The sequence below is a fragment of the Schistocerca gregaria genome, chromosome 3 (assembly GCF_023897955.1).
Source record: "Schistocerca gregaria isolate iqSchGreg1 chromosome 3, iqSchGreg1.2, whole genome shotgun sequence".
In the NCBI taxonomy this organism is placed as follows: Eukaryota; Metazoa; Arthropoda; class Insecta; order Orthoptera; family Acrididae; genus Schistocerca; species Schistocerca gregaria.
Genome location: NC_064922.1, coordinates 262,979,727 through 262,999,557, shown reverse-complemented (window position 1 = coordinate 262,999,557; position 19,831 = coordinate 262,979,727). Strand labels below are relative to the sequence as shown.

The 19,831-nt window shown below is 36.8% G+C and overlaps 1 protein-coding gene across 1 annotated transcript in view; it reads right to left on the bottom strand.

Moving 5' to 3' along the window:
- Positions 1 to 19,831, bottom strand: part of LOC126353914 (methyltransferase-like protein 22) — a 53,608-nt gene that overhangs the window by 12,182 nt on the left and 21,595 nt on the right. Inside the window, exon 4 of the mRNA XM_050003146.1 lies at positions 5,711 to 5,878. Within this exon, the coding sequence (XP_049859103.1) occupies positions 5,711 to 5,878 (168 nt within the window). The remainder of the gene's footprint in view (positions 1 to 5,710; positions 5,879 to 19,831) is intronic.

The following is a 19,831-nucleotide window of genomic DNA, read 5'->3' as shown; positions in this document are numbered from 1 at the left end:
GGAGCACTCCCTACACTAAATATATACACTAGGCAAAGATCAGAACCAACCAACACACAGAAGAAACCCACAAAACCAGCATGGCAACAAAGGCTACAGATCAGAATAGAAAAACTGAGAAAAGACATTGGACAGCTAACACAATTTATAAGACACCAAATGACATGAAAAAAAAAAAAAAAAAAAAAAAAAAAAAAAAAAAAAAAAAAAAAAAAAAAAAAAAAGGTTAGGTAAAATCTCACAAGAAGCGATAGAGAAATTAGATGAAAAGAAGCTGAAATTACAAGCATTGGCCAAACAACTTAGAAGATACAAAAAAAAGTGAAAATAGAAGGAAACAAAACCCAACATTCAACACAAACCAAAAGAAATTTTACCAGACAATAGATAATACACACATTAAAATAGACAATCCACCAAACATAACAGACATGGAACACTTCTGGATCAACATATGGTCAAACCCGGTACAACATAACAGGCATGCACGGTGGATAGAAGCAGAAACAGACACATACAAGATAATACCACAAATGCCTGAAGTGATAATTTTACAACATGAAGTCACCAAAGCAATTAATTCTACTCACAATTGGAAAGCCCCTGGAAAAGATAAAATAGCAAATTTCTGGCTAAAGAAGTTCACTTCAACACATTCACATCAAACTAAATTATTTAACAGTTACATTGCACACCCATACACATTCCCTGATACACTTACACATGGAATAACTTATATGAAACCTAAAGATCAAGCAGACACAGCAAACTCAGCTAAATACCACCCCATAACATGCCTACCAACAATATACAAAATATTAACTTCAGTCATTACGCAGAAATTAATGACTCATACAACCCAGAACAAAATTGTAAATGAAGAGCAAAAAGGCTTTTGCAAAGGAGCATGAGGATGTAAAGAGCAACTGATAATAGATGCAGAGGTGACATATCAAGCTAAAACTAAACAAAGGTCGCTACACTACGCAAACATTGATTACCGAAAAGCTTTTGATAGTGTACCCCACTCATGGTTACTACAAATATTGGAAATATACAAAGTAGATCCTAAATTGATACAGTTCCTAAATATAGTAATGAAAAATTGGAAAACCACACTTAATATCCAAACAAATTCAAATAATATCACATCACAGCCAATACAGATTAAGCGTGGAATATACCAAGGAGACTCATTAAGTCCTTTCTGGTTCTGCCTTGCTCTGAACCCACTATCCAACATGCTAAATAATACAAATTATGGATACAATATTACTGGAACATACCCACACAAAATCACACATTTGCTATACATGGTTGATCTAAAACTACTGGCAGCAACAACTCAATCAATTACTAAAGATAACAGAAGTATTCAGCAATGATATAAATATGGCTTTTGGAACAGACAAATGTAAGAAAAATAGCATAGTCAAGGGAAAACACACTAAACAAGAAGATTACATATTGGATAACCACAGCGACTGCATAGAAGCGATGGAAAAAACAGATGCCTATAAATATCTAGGATACAGACAAAAAATAGGAATAGATAACACAAATATTAAAGAAGAACTAAAAGAAAAATATAGGCAAAGGCTAACAAAAATACTGAAAACAAAATTGACATCAAGAAACAAAACAAAAGCTATAAATACTTATGCTATACCAATATTGACCTATTCATTTGGAGTAGTGAAATGGAGTAACACAGACCTAGAAGCACTCAATACACTTACACGATCACAATGCCACAAATATAGAATACATCACATACATTCAGCAACAGAAAGATTCACATTAAGCAGAAAGGAAGGAGGAAGGGGATTTATCGACATAAAAAACCTACATTATGGACAGGTAGACAATTTAAGAAAATTCTTTCTAGAACGAGCAGAAACTAGCAAAATACACAAAGCAATCACTCATATAAATACATTGGCTACACCACTGCAATTTGATAACCACTTCTACAACCCTTTAGATCACATAACATCAACAGATACGAAGAAAGTAAATTGGAAAAAGAAAACACTACATGGCAAGCACCCGTATCATCTAACACAGCCACACATCGATCAAGACGCATCCAACACATGGCTAAGAAAAGGCAATATATACAGTGAGATGGAAGGATACATGATTGTAATACAGGATCAAACAATAAACACCAGATATTACAGCAAGCATATTATTAAAGATCCCAATACCACAACAGATAAATGCAGACTTTGCAAACAACAAATAGAAACAGTAGATCACATGACAAGCGGATGTACAACACTAGCAAATACAGAATACCCCAGAAGACATGACAATGTAGCAAAAATAATACATCAACAGCTTGCCTTACTACATAAACTTATAAAACAACACGTTCCCACATACAAGTATGCACCTCAAAATGTACTGGAGAATGATGAATACAAATTATACTGGAATAGAACCATTATAACAGATAAAACACCACCACATAACAAACCTGACATCATACTTACCAATAAAAAGAAGAAATTAACAGAACTAATCGAAATATCCATACCCAATACAACAAATATACAAAAGAAAACAGGAGAAAAAATTGAAAAATACATCCAACTGGCTGAGGAAGTCAAGGATATGTGGCAGCAGGATAAAGTTGACATTATATCAATTATACTATCAACTACAGGAGTCATACCACACAATATCCACCAGTACATCAATGCAATACAGCTACATCCAAACTTATATATACAACTACAGAAATCCATAATTATTTATACATGTTCAATTACTCTAAAGTTCCTAAATGCAATATAACATATACCGTACAGTTAAAAGCAAGTCACGTTTGATCAAGGTCCGTGTCACTTTCTACTTCTGACCAGACATATCGTCTGAGATTTAACTATATAATAATAATAATAATAATAATAATAATAATAATAATGTATCCACAAGGAAAAGCTAAATCAAGGCAAAATGTGGCAACTGATAGATGACTGGAAAAACTAAACTGCAAGCATAAATAAGTTAAGTTGGCCAAGGAAACATAGATGCAACACAGGAGTATTGAATCCTTAAGAAGACAGTTACATTTAACTGTTAAAATTACGAAAGGGGCTGGCTGCAATGAAAAGCAAGTGAAGCACATAATAAATAATCAAACAATTGTACCAAGATGTCACACCACCTGATTTCAGAAATGCTAGCGAACATTTGTGTTACAGATAAAAACAGAAACAGACTTGCCATCAAGAAAGAGACAATGTGAAGAAACAACACACTGAAAAATTATCTCATAGCAGTTGCATATTTTATGGTAATACTTGTGATATTATACAATCAAATTAGGCATCAAATCAATAATTTAAGTTTGAAATAGTATTTTTGTGAAGCAGACCTGCTTGATAAAGAAAATGTCAATATTTTATGTACAAAATGAAAATTTTATTTATTCATATGATGCAAAGAGGGGCATGCCCTGAATGCAGCAGCTAGCACCTATTCTCCTCTATAGTGGGGGAAGTCTGGAACAAAAGAAAGAAGCCCAAGATATTTTTGTTAATAATGTGATATCACATGTCAGAAACCAAAATACTGTTACTGAATGATTTTATTGTAAAAAATGACCACTACGGTTAATTATGGCTGGTTAGTTGCATGCCATATTTGGCTGAGTAAAGTATTTAACATCTGCCATGCAAATAATTTGAACATTACTGAACACGATTGTGTAATCTGAGTTACGAGAGGTGATCAATGGTTACTTTTAGAATAATGATTTAGAGCAAGCTTGCATTCAACTGATGCCACAAATTTCCTTCAAGCTGACACAGTGAAATTTGAGTTTTGAAGTTTCATTTAAATTTATTATGAAACTTGATAAGAAGACTGAAACCATAGTTCACTGATTTACCATCACATAACAAATGTAGAATTTTAGATGGACAAGTCACAACGTGTTTAAGAATTTTATTTTAGTATCTATAACATTGATGGCTATGGATTCATAGGTCTGAGATTCATTTCCCAACCAATTCCAGAACTTTTAATTGTCACTTATCACTTTCAACTCTGGCAACATTAGATTACATGAAAATTTTTGACTTGCACCACAGTGTGGAGTCCATTGCTGGTCCCCTAAACTGACTGAATAAGTCAGTTCGAAGGTCAAAATGGTTCAAATGGCTCTGAGCACTATGGGACTCAACTGCTGTGGTCATTAGTCCCCTAGAACTTAGAACTACTTAAACCTAACTATCCTAAGGACATCACACACATCCATGCCCGAGGCAGGATTCGAACCTGCGACCGTAGGGTTCGAAGGTCAGAGGAATGCAAGCACAGATATATAACTTCTAATAGAGCCATGTCTAGAAATGCATTGTAGTATCAGACCTTCAGTTTGATGACAATTTTACCTTTTTAACACTTCATCATGATCATAATGTCAGCTACAGAGTGTTCACGGCACCAATGGCAAAACATAGTATTCAATGACCACATAAGTGAATCACAATTGGAAGTAGGAAACCATACACATATCAGGCAGTAACAGTTTGTCAGGATATGAAATGGAATGATCACATAGAGTCAGTTGTAGGTAAACTGGATGGTAGATTTCAGCTCATCATTAGGACACTAGGAAATGCTCTCAGCCTACAAAGGAGAATGCTAACAAAACACTCATGTGAGCTATTGCAGAATACTGATCAAGCATGTGAGATTGGTACCAAATAGACTAACAGGACATACTGGCAGTATACAAAGAAGGGCAGTGTAAATGGTGACAGATTTGTCTGACCTGTGGGAGTGAGTCACAGAAATGCTGAAAACCTGAACTGGCAGGTATTTGTAGATAGAAGGTAACTATTCCATGGAAACATATTTACAAAGTTTCAAGAATCATTATTAAGGGGGGAATTTAGGAACATATTGCTGCTCTGTTAGGGACTGTGAAGATAAGATTAGACTAATTACCACATGCACAGTGGTATTTAAGCATTCTTCCTGTGATTCACACACAAATGGAATGAAAAGAAATCCTAATACATGGCGCAATGAGAAATATGCTCTACAATGGACTACAGTGTTTCGAAGAGTATGGATGTAGATGAAGATGTAAATGTAGATGTAATGATTAGCGAATGACAGATGAATGTGAATTGGGAAATTAATGAATAGTGTTGCCTGCCAAAGGAGAAAATTTTAACCTGCCTCACTGGATATGACAAATCAATAAACTGATACTCTATGTAGCGTTACTCTCTATTCAAGCCTTAATGATATTAAGAACACTTTGAAAACCATTACTTGCATCTACACACATTCATTAACCTGCTGGTGAGCAGTTGGCTTTCATAACTTTTATTTGTTTAAGCTTCTAAATAACATATTTTGTCCTTGAGATATTTGATTTGTACAATTTTCCCTTTGTACTTTTTCCTCTCTTGTCCCTGAAAAAAGAAAATATAACTGACTACAAAACCCATGGGTATCTATTTTTTTCTCCCCTTTAATATACATGTAATGTTTGCCTGTCATGTACTTCAAATAAGCCTTTTAATACTGTGTCGGAACACAATTATTTTCCAATAAAACGCTTTTTGAACTTAAAGACAACTGATTTTACTTTTAATCCACAACATAATTAAGAAAGCATTATCAAGCATTTTGTATTGTCTATATAGTATCATTTTTAGTAAATTCATTTATTTTTCCTTACCATCAGCTGCCAAAATGGTTGTCACTTCTCTTAATTTTTCTTCCAGTTCACTACTCCATTTCTTAGCAAAAAAATCAAATCCCATAACAGAAAACTTTGATTTTATCCATTTCTTGTTGCGCTCTTTGTTAGCCCATATTAATTCAAGGATTTCTTCTGTGTCAATATCTAATTAAGTAAAACACAGATGAAAATAACAATTTAGGGTAAACTGGGTGCAAAATAATACCTAAATGGTATACTGAAATGATATGTTTCTGGTTTGTTAACAGAAACAAAAATACAAAATATATTAATTTAGTTAAATGCAACATGAAAACATAGTGTCCTTTGAAAAACACCTGAATTGAAAATGACTATGTAACAGCAAAATAATAGCCTGTTTAGTGTGGTGTTTTTATGCAAAGAATACAAATTAGTAAATTATAATTGGATCTCAGTACTACACTGGAATATCCCGAGTATAATATATACAATGTGATGAGTAAAGACAACCATTCATTCAACAGTGGAGACACTGAGCGCTTGATAGATTTATAAATAAGAACTTGTACATAGCAGCTCAGCTTCTAATCTAGCATACTACATACACAGTTCTGAGACCTGGTGAAGTTAATTAGTTTCATGTTCCATGAATCATTTTGTACAATAAATCATAATCTGGAACAAGTCATTTTACATTCACATCGCAAATTAATTTGTAAACATGGTTTCATGCTGAACATTAATAACCTTTACAAATATACAGATGTGAGTTAGTAATTCCTACCCAAGAGCTTTTACATATTACAATACAGGGCGTTGTCAATTAGAAACTTGTTCAATTTGTTTTCAAATTTCACTCTGCTGCCTGTCAAGCATTTTATATAATCAGGTAAGTGATCAAAAATTTTTGTTACAACATTGTACATCCCTTTTACACAACCTTAACATGGAGTAATGAATGTCATTTTTCCATCTGGTGTTGTAATTATATACATCAGTGTTCCTTTACAACTGTGGTGGATGTTTTACAACAAACTTCAGGAGAGAATAAATATGCTGTGAAGCAGTAGTCAGAATGCCCAACTCCTTACATAGATGTCTATCGGATGATCATAGGTGATCACTACATATTATTCCTACAGTATGTTTTTGAGCAATTAAAATTTTCTTTCTTGAAGATAAGTTACCCCAGAACATTATTCAATATGAAATTATTGAATGAAAACATCCACATATGTCAACTCAGTGAATTGTCTCTTTGCAAGATCTGCAATGATTCTGAGTGCAAATGTAGCTGAACTAAGTTGGTTTAGGAGTCCAAAAATGTGCTTTTTGCAGTTTGAATTATCATCAATATGGACACCTAAGAATTTTGAAGTTTCCACTCTATTTATTATTTCCTCACCATGTGTTACACTTATCACTGACATAGTACCCCTAGAAGTGCAGAACTTGATATGTTGTGTCTTTTTAAAATTTAGGGTAAGACCATTTGCACAAAACTTTTAAGAACATTGTTTATCATCTCTCCTATTTTTGTACATTATGCTTGGAACGATTACAGTACTAGTTCAGCTGCAAAATGAACTAATTCTGCTTGGTGTATAGTAGACAGAAGATCATTTACTTATATGGGGAACAACGGCGGGCTTAAGACTGAGCCTTAAGGAACCCCATAGATAATTTTTCCTGAGTCAGCACTACGTCCCTGGACTATATTGGTTGAATTACTACGTAGAGATTCTTGCATTCTTATGGTTAGACATGACATTGTCCCTTGGTTGGCTATACCATCAATCTCATAAAACTTCAATTTATCTAGGAGAATACTGTGATTCACACAGTCAAATGCCTTAGATAGGTCACAGAAGACACAACTGGTGCCACTTTGCTATTTAAGGCTTGTAAAATTTTGTGAGTGAACACGTACTTGATGTTCTCAGTAGAGCAACTATTCTGAAACCCAAACTGTGATTTGTTGAGGATAGTATTGATACTAAGGTGAGATTCTATTCTAGGAAACATCACCTCAAAGATTTTGGAAAATGACATCAGTAGTGAAACAGCTGGTAGTTGCTGACATCTCTCTTACAACCTTCCTTAAAGAGGGGTTTAACAACAGCATATTTCAGTCTCTCTGGAAAAATGCCTTGAGTGAGTGAGCAATTAGATAGTTAAGATAAGACTGGGCTTATTAAATGGGAACAAATTTTTAGTACTCTATTGGAAGTCAGATGAGCTTTTATTTTTGAGAAACTGTATAATTTTCCAAATTTCAGAGGGAGAAGTTGGTGATATATTCATATGACTGAATATAATGAGAGTTACTCTTTCAACATACTGGTGTAATTTTTCCCTTGAACTGTTTGTCCCTGTATTTTCTACTGTATGTAAGAAATAATTATTCAATATATTTGCTACCTGTGACTCATCATTTATAGCCCTTCCACTCAGTTCATTAGTGATGTTATCCTGTCTCTCATTTCAATACATTCCATATAGCCTTAAGCCTATTGTCGGAATTACTAGTTTCTGACATTATGTGCATGTTCCTTGATTTTTAACAGGCTTTCTTAGTAATTTTGAGTAGTTTTTGTAGTGTGCAACTACTGCAGGATAGCTACATGTTTTTTTACAACAGACACATTTCCCTTTTTCTTTCACAAACATTTTAACATGGCTGTTTAGTGTCCTTTCTGATTAGATTATGTGGAAAGCTCCTTTCAAATAATGATATGAATTTATCACAGAATAGATTAAACTTCCTGTTAGGCTTTGGTTTATTATAAATGTCACCCAGGTCATCTCTCATAAAAACTCCTCCCTAATAGGCCATGAAGGCCCAATGGAACCGACGGGCCGCTGTGTCATCCTCAGCCCATGGGTGTCACTGGATGCGGATACGGAGGGCCATGTGGTCAGCACACCACTCCATCTCTTGTAAACTAATCTTAAAAAAAATTATCCCAGATAATTAATTATTCTAACTGACTTCCACTAAGGAGTATTCTTACTATAAGGTGATGTGTAATTTATCCTAACTAACTGCGTATTATGATCAAGAATGCATACAAGACATAAAAAATGGCTTCAGTGGGGCAGCCGCCTGTGGAAAAGTAATCATGGCAACTACAGGTAAACATCACACAAGGAAATATTCACACTGTACAGGACCTTATGGTTAGCAGTCGGAACTTCCCAGTTTAAGTATTGCTTCACCAATAACAGCAAGATTATAACAACCAAGATATAGTTTTCTAATTCACTACACCATGCAGTGAATTACGGGTCTCCCATTATATTCTTGACAAACAAAACAATCAAGCAAGAAGTGGAGGAGGAAAGACAAAACCATCAAAAGTATCCGGGCACCCCTATGTAATGCAGAACGGACCACATGTCATAAGAGAGGGAGTATGTGTTGTTAGTAGGAAGCAATAACAGCAGACTGGATCAGTCAGCGATTTTGAACATGGACTAATCATTGGAAGTTGCCTCAGTAACAGATCCAACAGAAACATTTCAAGCCTTCTAAAACTGTTGAAGTTAAATGTTGGTGTTGTGATACTGAAGTGGAAATCCACAGGAACAAACACAGCTAAACTAAGACCAGGTAGACCTCATGTACCTACTTTTGGGCATCGCAGAGGTCGGTTGGAAAAGAAAAAAGTAACCACATGCCACCTGCAGTTCAGCTAGCACAATGACTGTGCATAGGAAGAACAAGATACAACATTCGAGCAGCTCCTCACACAGCTAGCACAATGACTGTGCATAGGAAGAATGGGATACAGCATTCGAACAGTTCCTCATTAGCCACACATTTCTGTAGTCAATGCTAAATAAAGCTTGAGGTTTTGTAAAGACTGACATGACTGGATAGTGGATGACTGGAAATGAGTGACTTTGAGTGACAAATCACACTACACCCTGTGGTAATCCGACGGAAGAGTCTGGCATCATGGGTAGTGCTAACAGTGAAGTACATAGGAGGTGGTGTTATGGTAGGGATGTGTCTTTTGTGGTTGAGGTATAGTACCCTAATTGAACTTAAGGAAATGGTTAAATATAGAAGGATGTGAACCTATTTAACAGCGCTGTGCACTGCGTACAGTAGAGGAACAGTTCAGAGACAATGTTGTATCCCCATGACCCATATTAATACCCACTAATAGATGTCTGGATGCTTTTGGTCAGATAGTGTATAGCAATAAAAAACATCAGGAATGAATTTAAAGTGGCCTTGTCCTGAAAGTCAATGCAAGGTCATGTAATGCTAGATTAAAGTATGGTAAACTAGTGGAAACTGAAAATCAAAACCTTGAGTATTTTCCAAATGGACTAGATATTTTGTTTTGTTAGTGTTGTTGGCTTGGTTGTAGAGAAGAACATGGGGCTACATGCAGCAACCCCAGAGCTTTTTCAAAACTGGATCTGAATATATCTACAGCTCTTTTTAACAGAAGCCATAGAAACTGCACATTTGATGGAAAAGGCACATTAAAAATGGAAGGGTGTATAGAGAATGTAGGGATATATTTTATATTGTTACATGGCTGTTTTGACCTCCCGTGATAAAATCAATACCTACATTGCAATTTTAATGGCTGGATTCATCATAGTAAAACTTACCAGTTAAACATGGGAGCATACAAAAAAGCACTAAATTAATAATTATTGAGGTTTCATGGAATATCTGTGCACTTAAAATATTTGTAATAACAGCTATGTGATTGATCCTGTAAATGTGAAGAAATTATCAAAGTTGATAATTGATGTAAGCAATAAATCCAATAGTTGACTGGCCATTAAACGCATCTCCTTTCTCCCATTCTGGTAGTTAATAGTGTTCCAATCCATCTCCTTTCTCCCAATGGCTTAGAAAATTTCATGGCTGACAGTTTCAGATATAATTTTGCTTGATAATCATTATTACAACAGCAGATAACTAACTAATATAAAATATTGCTGGTTCTAGGGCAATACTGCCATTACTGAAGCATTACAAAACATCAGATTTTACACAACTACATGGAAGCAAGATCACAAATTTAATTTAACTGTTTAAGAGAAAATTTCTGTCCCACTGCATACGACCACAACAAAACTGATGTGTTTCAGAAGGGCAAGCTTCCATCTTCAGATAGACACTTTCACAAAATCAGAATATCCCATAAAATAATTCTTTTAATTTTTTTAAAGAAAATACACAAAGCAAAAAGAACAGAAAAAATATGGGGTAGGAATAGGTATTCGAATTAGTATTAAATAGTACAGTCATGTGCATAAATCCTCTGATTACATATGTCACCTCGAGAGACTGTGAAATAAACACAAAATTTTTGGGAATGACTATTGTTTCTCAGTTGAAGTGGTGTGAACACACAAAGATACTTGCAAACAAAACATCAGCAGCATGTTATGCCCTCAGTGTCCCATCATCAGCATATAACAGTCAAGTGTCTTTTAATTACATGCTATTCATATATACACTCAGGTCTAAACTGTGAAATTCTTTTCTGGGGAACAAATTCACAAAATACGAACACAGCTTTAAAACTACAGAAAAAGGCTCAAGAATAATAACTAAAAATAGTATTTGAGCTCACTGGAAAGATCTGCTCAAAACATTGGGGATTTTAAGTACATCATGTGAGTTCATTCACAAATCAGTTGTACACATCAAAAATAATATTGATGATTAATGCATGAACAGCTCTGTCCATGACAAGAGCAAGACTGAAACTACATTCGGCAAAAAAGAGTAGATGTAAATCACAAAACAGTATTTCTACCAAGGAATAATACTGTTGAATAAATTTCCCAAGAGGATTAAAGAGATCACTAAATAAACTTATTTGAAAAGAAAGTTAAGAAGAATCTGTTAAACAATACATTATAGACAATGAGGGATCACTCAGATAACAGAATAAAATATTACATGCATATATAATAATCTTATCATGCGTTTTCTGCCTATTAGAACAGAAAAAGTTCTCTAGCGTTTGTCTCTAGAAGTAACTATGTTTAACAATTGATATTTTCTGTGTGTCAAAATATAAAGAGTAACTACTGCTACTTTACAATTGTCTCCTACTGCAAATGATTGCGTATAATCACAACAAGTAACAGTTGATATTTCCCGTGTGTTAGATTACTACAAAAGGAACAAGCACTGTCTTGCACTTGTCTCCCATTGTGGTTAAAGTATTCGACTGTGTACTGTTGGAATGAGTTACAAGCAGAGTGCTGGTCTCTGGCAGTCTAATACGGAACTCAGCAACCAAGAGTTGATGGGAAAGACTATCAAATAGAGTGGTATGGTGTGTTCATTGATTTGTAAAGATATAAAGCCACTGCAAGACACCTCTCTGAATGAAATTGAATCACTGGGAAATAAATTGTTCTTAAACAGAATCTTTTAAGTGATGGTATTCTTATTCATTTCCTACAGTGCCAACAATTTCTCCTCTCCATTCCAAAATCACTTGCGCTAAGATTCCTACGGGACTTGCTTCCTCTCGCTCCATTGCAGGTAACTCATTGTCAATTGTCATCAACATCTTGATTGCACCATGCAGGTCACACCTTCATCCAAAGCTAGTCTGTGCTGGGATGCGACACTTCCTGTAAAGTGAAAGGGTAAGGATGAGAGAACCTTGGAGGTTACATTTCCAGAAGAAATGGATGGAGACCAGAGAAGTAAAATAATTAATGAGCAAAGCTTGAGGGCAGAGGGAAAAGAAATGGCTGATAGCAGGAGTAAATCTGTGGGAGAAGTGGAAACCACTAAATTTTGTGTCAGAGATATCAGAAGAGATTTTGGTGGAGGAAGCCTTCTCCTGATGTAAAAAGGTGTAGGTGAGTTCCTGGTCTTCAAGAAATTTCACAATGGAGTGACTGTCTGCACTTAAGTTTCCTTTTATTTTTCTAATGTTTTCTTTCTTTTATTTTCTTTCTAAATGTACAGTGTTTGGTTAATATATAGACTTAAGGTAAGCCAAACAGTGAAGATTGCTGAGTCTATAAAAATGTAAGACATAAAATGCACAATCAATTAAATGAGCATAAGTGAGGAGTAATTAGAAGGACAGATCAAACTAAAGAGAGATAATGGTAGCAATGCCAAAGGATCCTGTGCTATGAATAGGGTTGGAATTGTATAAAATGAAAGAATGTGGAAAGATTTAAGTTAAAATGTTGTGTTAAAACTGATGAATAATCTAAGATGGGAAGTGAAGTTACAGTAAAGGCCCAAAGCCTTCACTAAGAAGGTATTTACATAACTACTAATACTAAGACAGAAAAGCAGAGGCTAAGCAGCCAAGAGTGACACAGTAAAAAATTATGCAAGTCTTATAGCAAAGAGATAGGTAAAAGACACTTAGTAGCCATGATCATTGGACTAGATTTAAAGCTAAAGAGGCAAAGATTTATGGTGTTTATTTGTGTGAACACTGGAAAAGTCCTTAACTTGATATTTATGTTTCACTGTCAGGTAAAAACTTGGTAAAGAGATCATTTAAAGCCTTCAAAGCTTTTACGGCGACAACAAAAACAACAGCAATGATATACTGGCAATGCAATTGGAGAAACAAAGTGGAAACAAACATTTGGAATGTGGAGAGGTAATTTGTGGCTTTCAGGCACCACTGCAATGCCAATTTTTGAAATTTGTGAACCTAATACACAGTTGTGAAAGAAAGAAATTTGATAGAAGCAGTAGACTGTGGCAACACAAGAAAGGGAGTGGTATTATTACAAGGCAGAGAGCAGTAGCATTCTGCTCTCTCTCCATGAACTGTCCAGGGCCTTCATTTCCGCAGGAAGTAGAGCCAATGGAGAACCTAACGTCATGTGTCTCTAAACAGCATACAAGTGTGGGAAAGTAGTATTCTGTGAGTTACACTGAAGAGCCATAGAAACTGGTACACCTGCCTTATATCATGCAGGGCCCCCATGAGCACGTAGAATTGCTGCAAAATGACATGGTATGGACTCAACTAATGTATGAAGCAGTGCTGGAGGGAACTGACACTGTGAATACTGCAGGGCTGCCCATAACTCCATAAGAATACAAGGGGGCAGAGATCTCTTCTGAACAGCACATTGCAAGACATCCCACATGTGCTCAATAATGTTCATGTCTGGGGAGTTTGGTGGCCAGCTCAAGTATTAAACTGTTTAAACTCAGAAGGGTGTTCCTGGAGCCACTCTGGTGCAATTACGGATGTGTGGGGTGTTTGCATTGTCCTGCTGGACTTGCCCAAGTACATTGGAATGCACAATGGACATGAATGGATGCAGGTGATCAGACAGGATGCCTATGTACATGTCACCTATCAGTGTCATATCTTGACATATCAGGGCTCCCATATCACTCCAACTGCACATGGACCACACCATTACAGCTTGAGCAGTCCATGGATTCATGAGGATATCTCCATACCTGTACATGTCCATCCACTCAATACAACTTGAAACGAAACTCGTCCGACCAGGCAACATGTTTCCAATCATCAATAGTACACTGTCGGTGTTGATAGGCACAGATAAGGCATACAGCTTCATGTTGTGCAGTACACAAGTGGGCATTCAGCTCTGAAAGTCCGTGTCAATGAAGTTTTGTTGAATGGTTTGCATGCTGACACTTGTTTATGGCCCAGCATTAAAATCTGCAGCAATTTGTGGAAGGGTTGTACTTCCATCACATTGAACATTCTCTTCAGTTGTTACTGGTCCCGTTCTTGCAGGATTTTTTTTGGCCACAGTGATGTCAGAGATTTTATGCTTTACTGGATTCCTGATATTTGTGGTACATTCGTGAAAGTGTTGTACAGGAAGATCCCTGATTCATCACTACCTTAGAGATGCTGTGTCCCGTCGCTCATGTCCCAACTACAACAACATGTTAAAACTCACTTAAATCTTGATAACCATCCAATGTAGCAGCAGTAACCGATCTAAAAACTACGCCAGATACTTGTTGCCTCATACAGGCATTGCTGACCACAGCGCCGTGTTTTGCCTGTTTACATATCTCTGTATTTGAATACGAAAGAGTGTAACCAAAGGCGTAAAGGAGAAAATAGAGAATAAAAATCCTAAAGAGGGTTTACTAAGGCAAATCAGTGAATATTTTATTATGTTTGTGTTTGTGGCTACTACATAAGAACGTAAAACTTTTTTTGTACATATAAATTTTGGTTTACTGTATTAAAATCTGTTGGCACATGAAAATGATAAAGTTCCCTGTTAAGAAATTAGTAGGAAACTTGTAAAGGTATATAATTTCATGGTAAAAATTTGAAGAGTGATCAGAAAATGAAGTTATAGGCGTTGCTGTTCAAAACCCTGGGAATTTCGAAACCGGAGGGGTTGCGGGTGAGATTTTGCAGTAACATGTACAATCGCTACCCTCACTTATTGCCAATGTACTTGTTACTGTAAGCATAAGACTTGAGTAACTGGAGAAAGAGGTTGGAACAAAAGATATATTGTATGGATGTGGTCATTTATTAAAGAACATTTGGTGTTAACAACATGGTGATCAGAGTCATGAATCATGAGATATTTCAATTTTAATTAAGTACTGAAATCAGAATTCATGGCAGAACTTGAAAAGGTAACCATTGTCATTTGCTGAGACAATAGAGCATCCAAGGATTCCAAGTCATCATGATGGGGAGTAGAGCATGGCAATGGAAGGGTTTTAGGAAGCTGGCGTAAGAATATTAAGGGCACAAACTAAAAGTTAGATGCAATTTATGAGCACAGACAGCCTTTAGCACAACCAGTTGGACAACTGCATAGCACAGACAACCGAGAAAAGAAAAGTAGTCCCTCTAAAGAGCACATTTTTGAGACTAACAGTGATGAGAGAATCATTTGTTGCTGGTTGCATCATTCACCAACTATTTCAGATAGTCTTGTGAAGAGTTTTCATTCAAGGAACCAATTTAGAACACTGCAATATTGATAGGAAAATTAATAAAGTGGCTTGTCTAACAGAACAGTGGCCTAAAAAATTATAATCATGAGTGACAGACGATTGTGTAGAGGAGAATACGTCAGGGCTTTGCTGATGTTGGACCTATGGTAGATGGCAAACCACTACAGTTACACCATAAGCTTTGTGTTTGTTCATTTTGTATTAACTAATTTTGAATATATACTGCGTTGCCGACAGCTGTGTGGTTGAAATGTGAGGTTAGCATATTTTGTGACTTCAAGAAATCATTTAAGTTATTGATAGCAGATCACAAAACTATCATGGCGGTTTGTGTTTAAATTCCATGTGGCAGAGCAGTAAAACGATTATAATGTAATGTGTGAATAGCTAATTCAAAAGGTCAGAGTTTTTCTTGTCAATCAGAATTAATTTCAGTCATGCAAGCACCCTGAATTCTAACGAATACTATGGTCAGTCCCCCCCCCCCCCCCCCCCCCCCCCCCCCATGAACCATGGACCTTGCCATTGGTGGGGAGGCTTGCGTGCCTCAGCGATACAGATGGCCGTACCGTAGGTGCAACCACAACGGAGGGGTATCTGTTGAGAGGCCAGACAAACGTGTGGTTCCTGAAGAGGGGCAGCAGCCTTTTTAGTAGTTGCAGGGGCAACAGTCTGGATGATTGACTGATCTGGCCTTGTAACATAAAACGGCTTTGCTGTGCTGGTACTGCGAACGGCTGAAAGCAAGGGGAAACTATAGTCGTAATCTTTCCCGAGGGCATGCAGCTTTACTGTATGATTAAATGATGATGTCGTCCTCTTGGGTAAAATATTCCAGAGGTAAAATAGTCCCCCATTCGGATCTCCGGACGGGGACTACCCAAGAGGATGTCGTTACCAGGAGAAAGAAAACTGGCGTTCTACGGATCGGAGCGTGGAATGCCAGATCCCTTAATTGGGCAGGTAGGTTAGAAAATTTAAAAAGGGAAATGGATAGGTTAAAGTTAGATATAGTGGGAATTAGTGAAGTTCAGTGGCGGCAGGAACAAGACTTTTGGTCTGGTGAATACAGGGTTATAAATACAAAATCAAATAGGGATAATGCAGGAGTAGGTTTAATAATGAATAAAAAATAGGAGTGCGGGTAAGCCACTACAAACAGCATAGTGAACGCATTATTGTGGCCAAGATAGACACAAAGCCCATGCCTACTACAGTAGTACAAGTTTATATGCCAACTAGCTCAGCAGATGATGAAGAAATTGAGGAAATCTATGACGAGATAAAAGAAATTATTCAGGCAGTGAAGGGAGACGAAAATTTAATAGTCATGGGTGACTGGAATTCATCAGTAGGAAAAGGGAGAGTGAATATGGATTGGGGGGGAAGAAATGAAAGAGGAAGCCGTCTGGTAGAATTTTGCACAGAGCATGACTTAATCATAGCGAATACTTGGTTCAAGAATCATAAAGGAAGGTTGTATACATGGAAGACAGGAATCAGGTTTTAAATTGTAAGACATTTCCAGGGGCAGATGTGGACTCTGACCACAATCTATTGGTTATGAACTGTAGATTAAAACTGAAGAAACTACAAAAAGGTGCTAATTTAAGGAGATGGGACCTGGATAAACTGAAAGAACCAGAGGTTGTAGAGAGTTTCAGGGAGAGCATAAGGGAACAATTCACAGGAATGGAGGAAAGAAATACAGTAGAAGAAGAATGGGTAGCTCTGAGGGATGAAGTAGTGAAGGCAGCAGAAGATAAAGTAGGTAAAAAGACGAGGGCTAATAGAAATCCATGGGTAACAGAAGAAATATTGAATTTAATTGATGAAAGGAGAAAATATAAAAATGCAGTAAATGAAGCAGGCAAAAAGGAATACAAAGGTCTCAAAAATGAGATGGACAGGAAGTGCAAAATGGCTAAGGAGGGATGGCTAGAGGACAAATGTAAGGATGTAGAGGCTTATCTCACTAGGGGTAAGATAGATACTGCCTACAGGAAAATTAAAGAGACCTTTGGAGAAAAGAGAGCCACTTGTATGAATATCAACAGCTCAGATGGAAACCCAGTTCTAAGCAAAGAAGGGAAGGCAGAAAGGTGGAAGGAGTATATAGAAGGCTTATACAAGGGCGATGTACTTGAGGACAATATTATGGAAATAGAAGAGAATGTAGATGAAGACGAAATGGGAGATACGATACTGCGTGAAGAGTTTGACAGAGCACTGAAAGACCTGAGTCGAAACAAGGCCCCCGGAGTAGACAACATTCCATTAGAACTACTGACGGCCTTGGGACAACCAGTCCTGAGAAAACTCTACCAGCTGGTGAGCAAGATGTATGAGACAGGCGAAATACCCTCAGACTTCAAGAAGAATATAATAATTCCAATCCCAAAGAAAGCAGATGTTGACAGATGTGAAAATTACCGAACTATCAGTTTAATAAGTCACAGTTGCAAAATACTAACGCGAATTCTTTACAGACGAATGGAAAAACTGGTAGAAGCAGACCTTGGGGAAGATCAGTTTGGATTCCGCAGAAATGTTGGAACACGTGAGGCAATACTAACCTTACGACTTATCTTAGAAGAAAGATTAAGGAAAGGCAAACCTACGTTACTAGCATTTGTAGACTTAGAGAAAGCTTTTGACAATGTTGACTGGAATACTCTCTTTCAAATTCTGAAGGTGGCAGGGGTAAATACAGGGAGCGTAAGGCTATTTACAATTTGTACAGAAACCAGATGGCAATTATAAGAGTCGAGGGGCATGAAAGGGAAGCAGTGGTTGGGAAGGGAGTGAGACAGGGTTGTAGCCTCTCCCAGATGTTATTCAATCTGTATGTTGAGCAAGCAGTAAAGGAAACAAAAGAAAAATTTGGAGTAGGTATTAAAATTCACGGAGAAGAAATAAAAACTTTGAGGTTCGCCGATGACATTGTAATTCTGTCAGAGACAGCAAAGGACTTGGAAGAGCAGTTGAACGGAATGGACAGTGTCTTGAAAGGAGGATATAAGATGAACATCAACAAAAGCAAAACGAGGATAATGGAATGTAGTCAAATTAAATCGGGTGATGCTGAGGGAATTAGATTAGGAAATGAGACACTTAAAGTAGTAAAGGAGTTTTGTTATTTAGGAAGTAAAATAACTGATGATGGTCGAAGTAGAGAGGATATAAAATGTAGACTGGCAATGGCAAGGAAAGCGTTTCTGAAGAAGAGAAATTTGTTAACATCGAGTATAGATTTAAATGTCAGGAAGTCGTTTCTGAAAGTATTTGTATGGAGTGTAGCCATGTATGGAAGTGAAACATGGATGATAACTAGTTTGGACAAGAAGAGAATAGAAGCTTTTGAAATGTGGTGCTACAGAAGAATGCTGAAGATTAGATGGGTAGATCACATAACTAATGAGGAGGTATTGAATAGGATTGGGGAGAAGAGAAGTTTGTGGCACAACTTGACCAGAAGAAGGGATCGGTTGGGAGGAGATGTTCTGAGGCAACAAGGGATCACAAATTTGGTATTGGAGGGCAGTGTGGAGGGTAAAAATCGTAGAGGAAGACCAAGAGATGAATACACTAAGCAGATTCAGAAGGATGTAAGTTGCAGTTAAGTACTGGGAGATGAAGAAGCTTGCACAGGATAGAGTAGCATGGAGAGCTGCATCAAACCAGTCTCAGGACTGAAGACTGCAACAACAACAACAACAACAACAACAACAACAGCAACAATGTACACCAACTTAAGTGGAAGACAAATGGGCCTCAATGATATATTTGATTTTACCAGATTAGTTTGCTCTTTGTTTAATGGCACACTGACCCTTTCCGGACTATTCATGTGTTCATGCAAATTTCAATCAGTTTCACATATGGGAGTGGACAGTAAGAACAAGTGCATCACAGGTAAGGGCAGGTAGGTTAATTGGCACGACTTCAAGTATGCAGAGTCAGAAGGTACATCTACGTTGTAACTAAGCCATCCACCATTATGAGACCACCACTTACTGCCCCAGACAGGTTGTTTGATTTACATTGCAGAAATGAATTTTTTGGCTGGTTCTTTCCCTTGGTGCAAAATGACATATCTATAATGCTGTAATAATTGATATGTTCAATTACTTAGGGCAGGCTTTTATTCTAATAGGTATCAAGTTGTTAACACAATATTATCT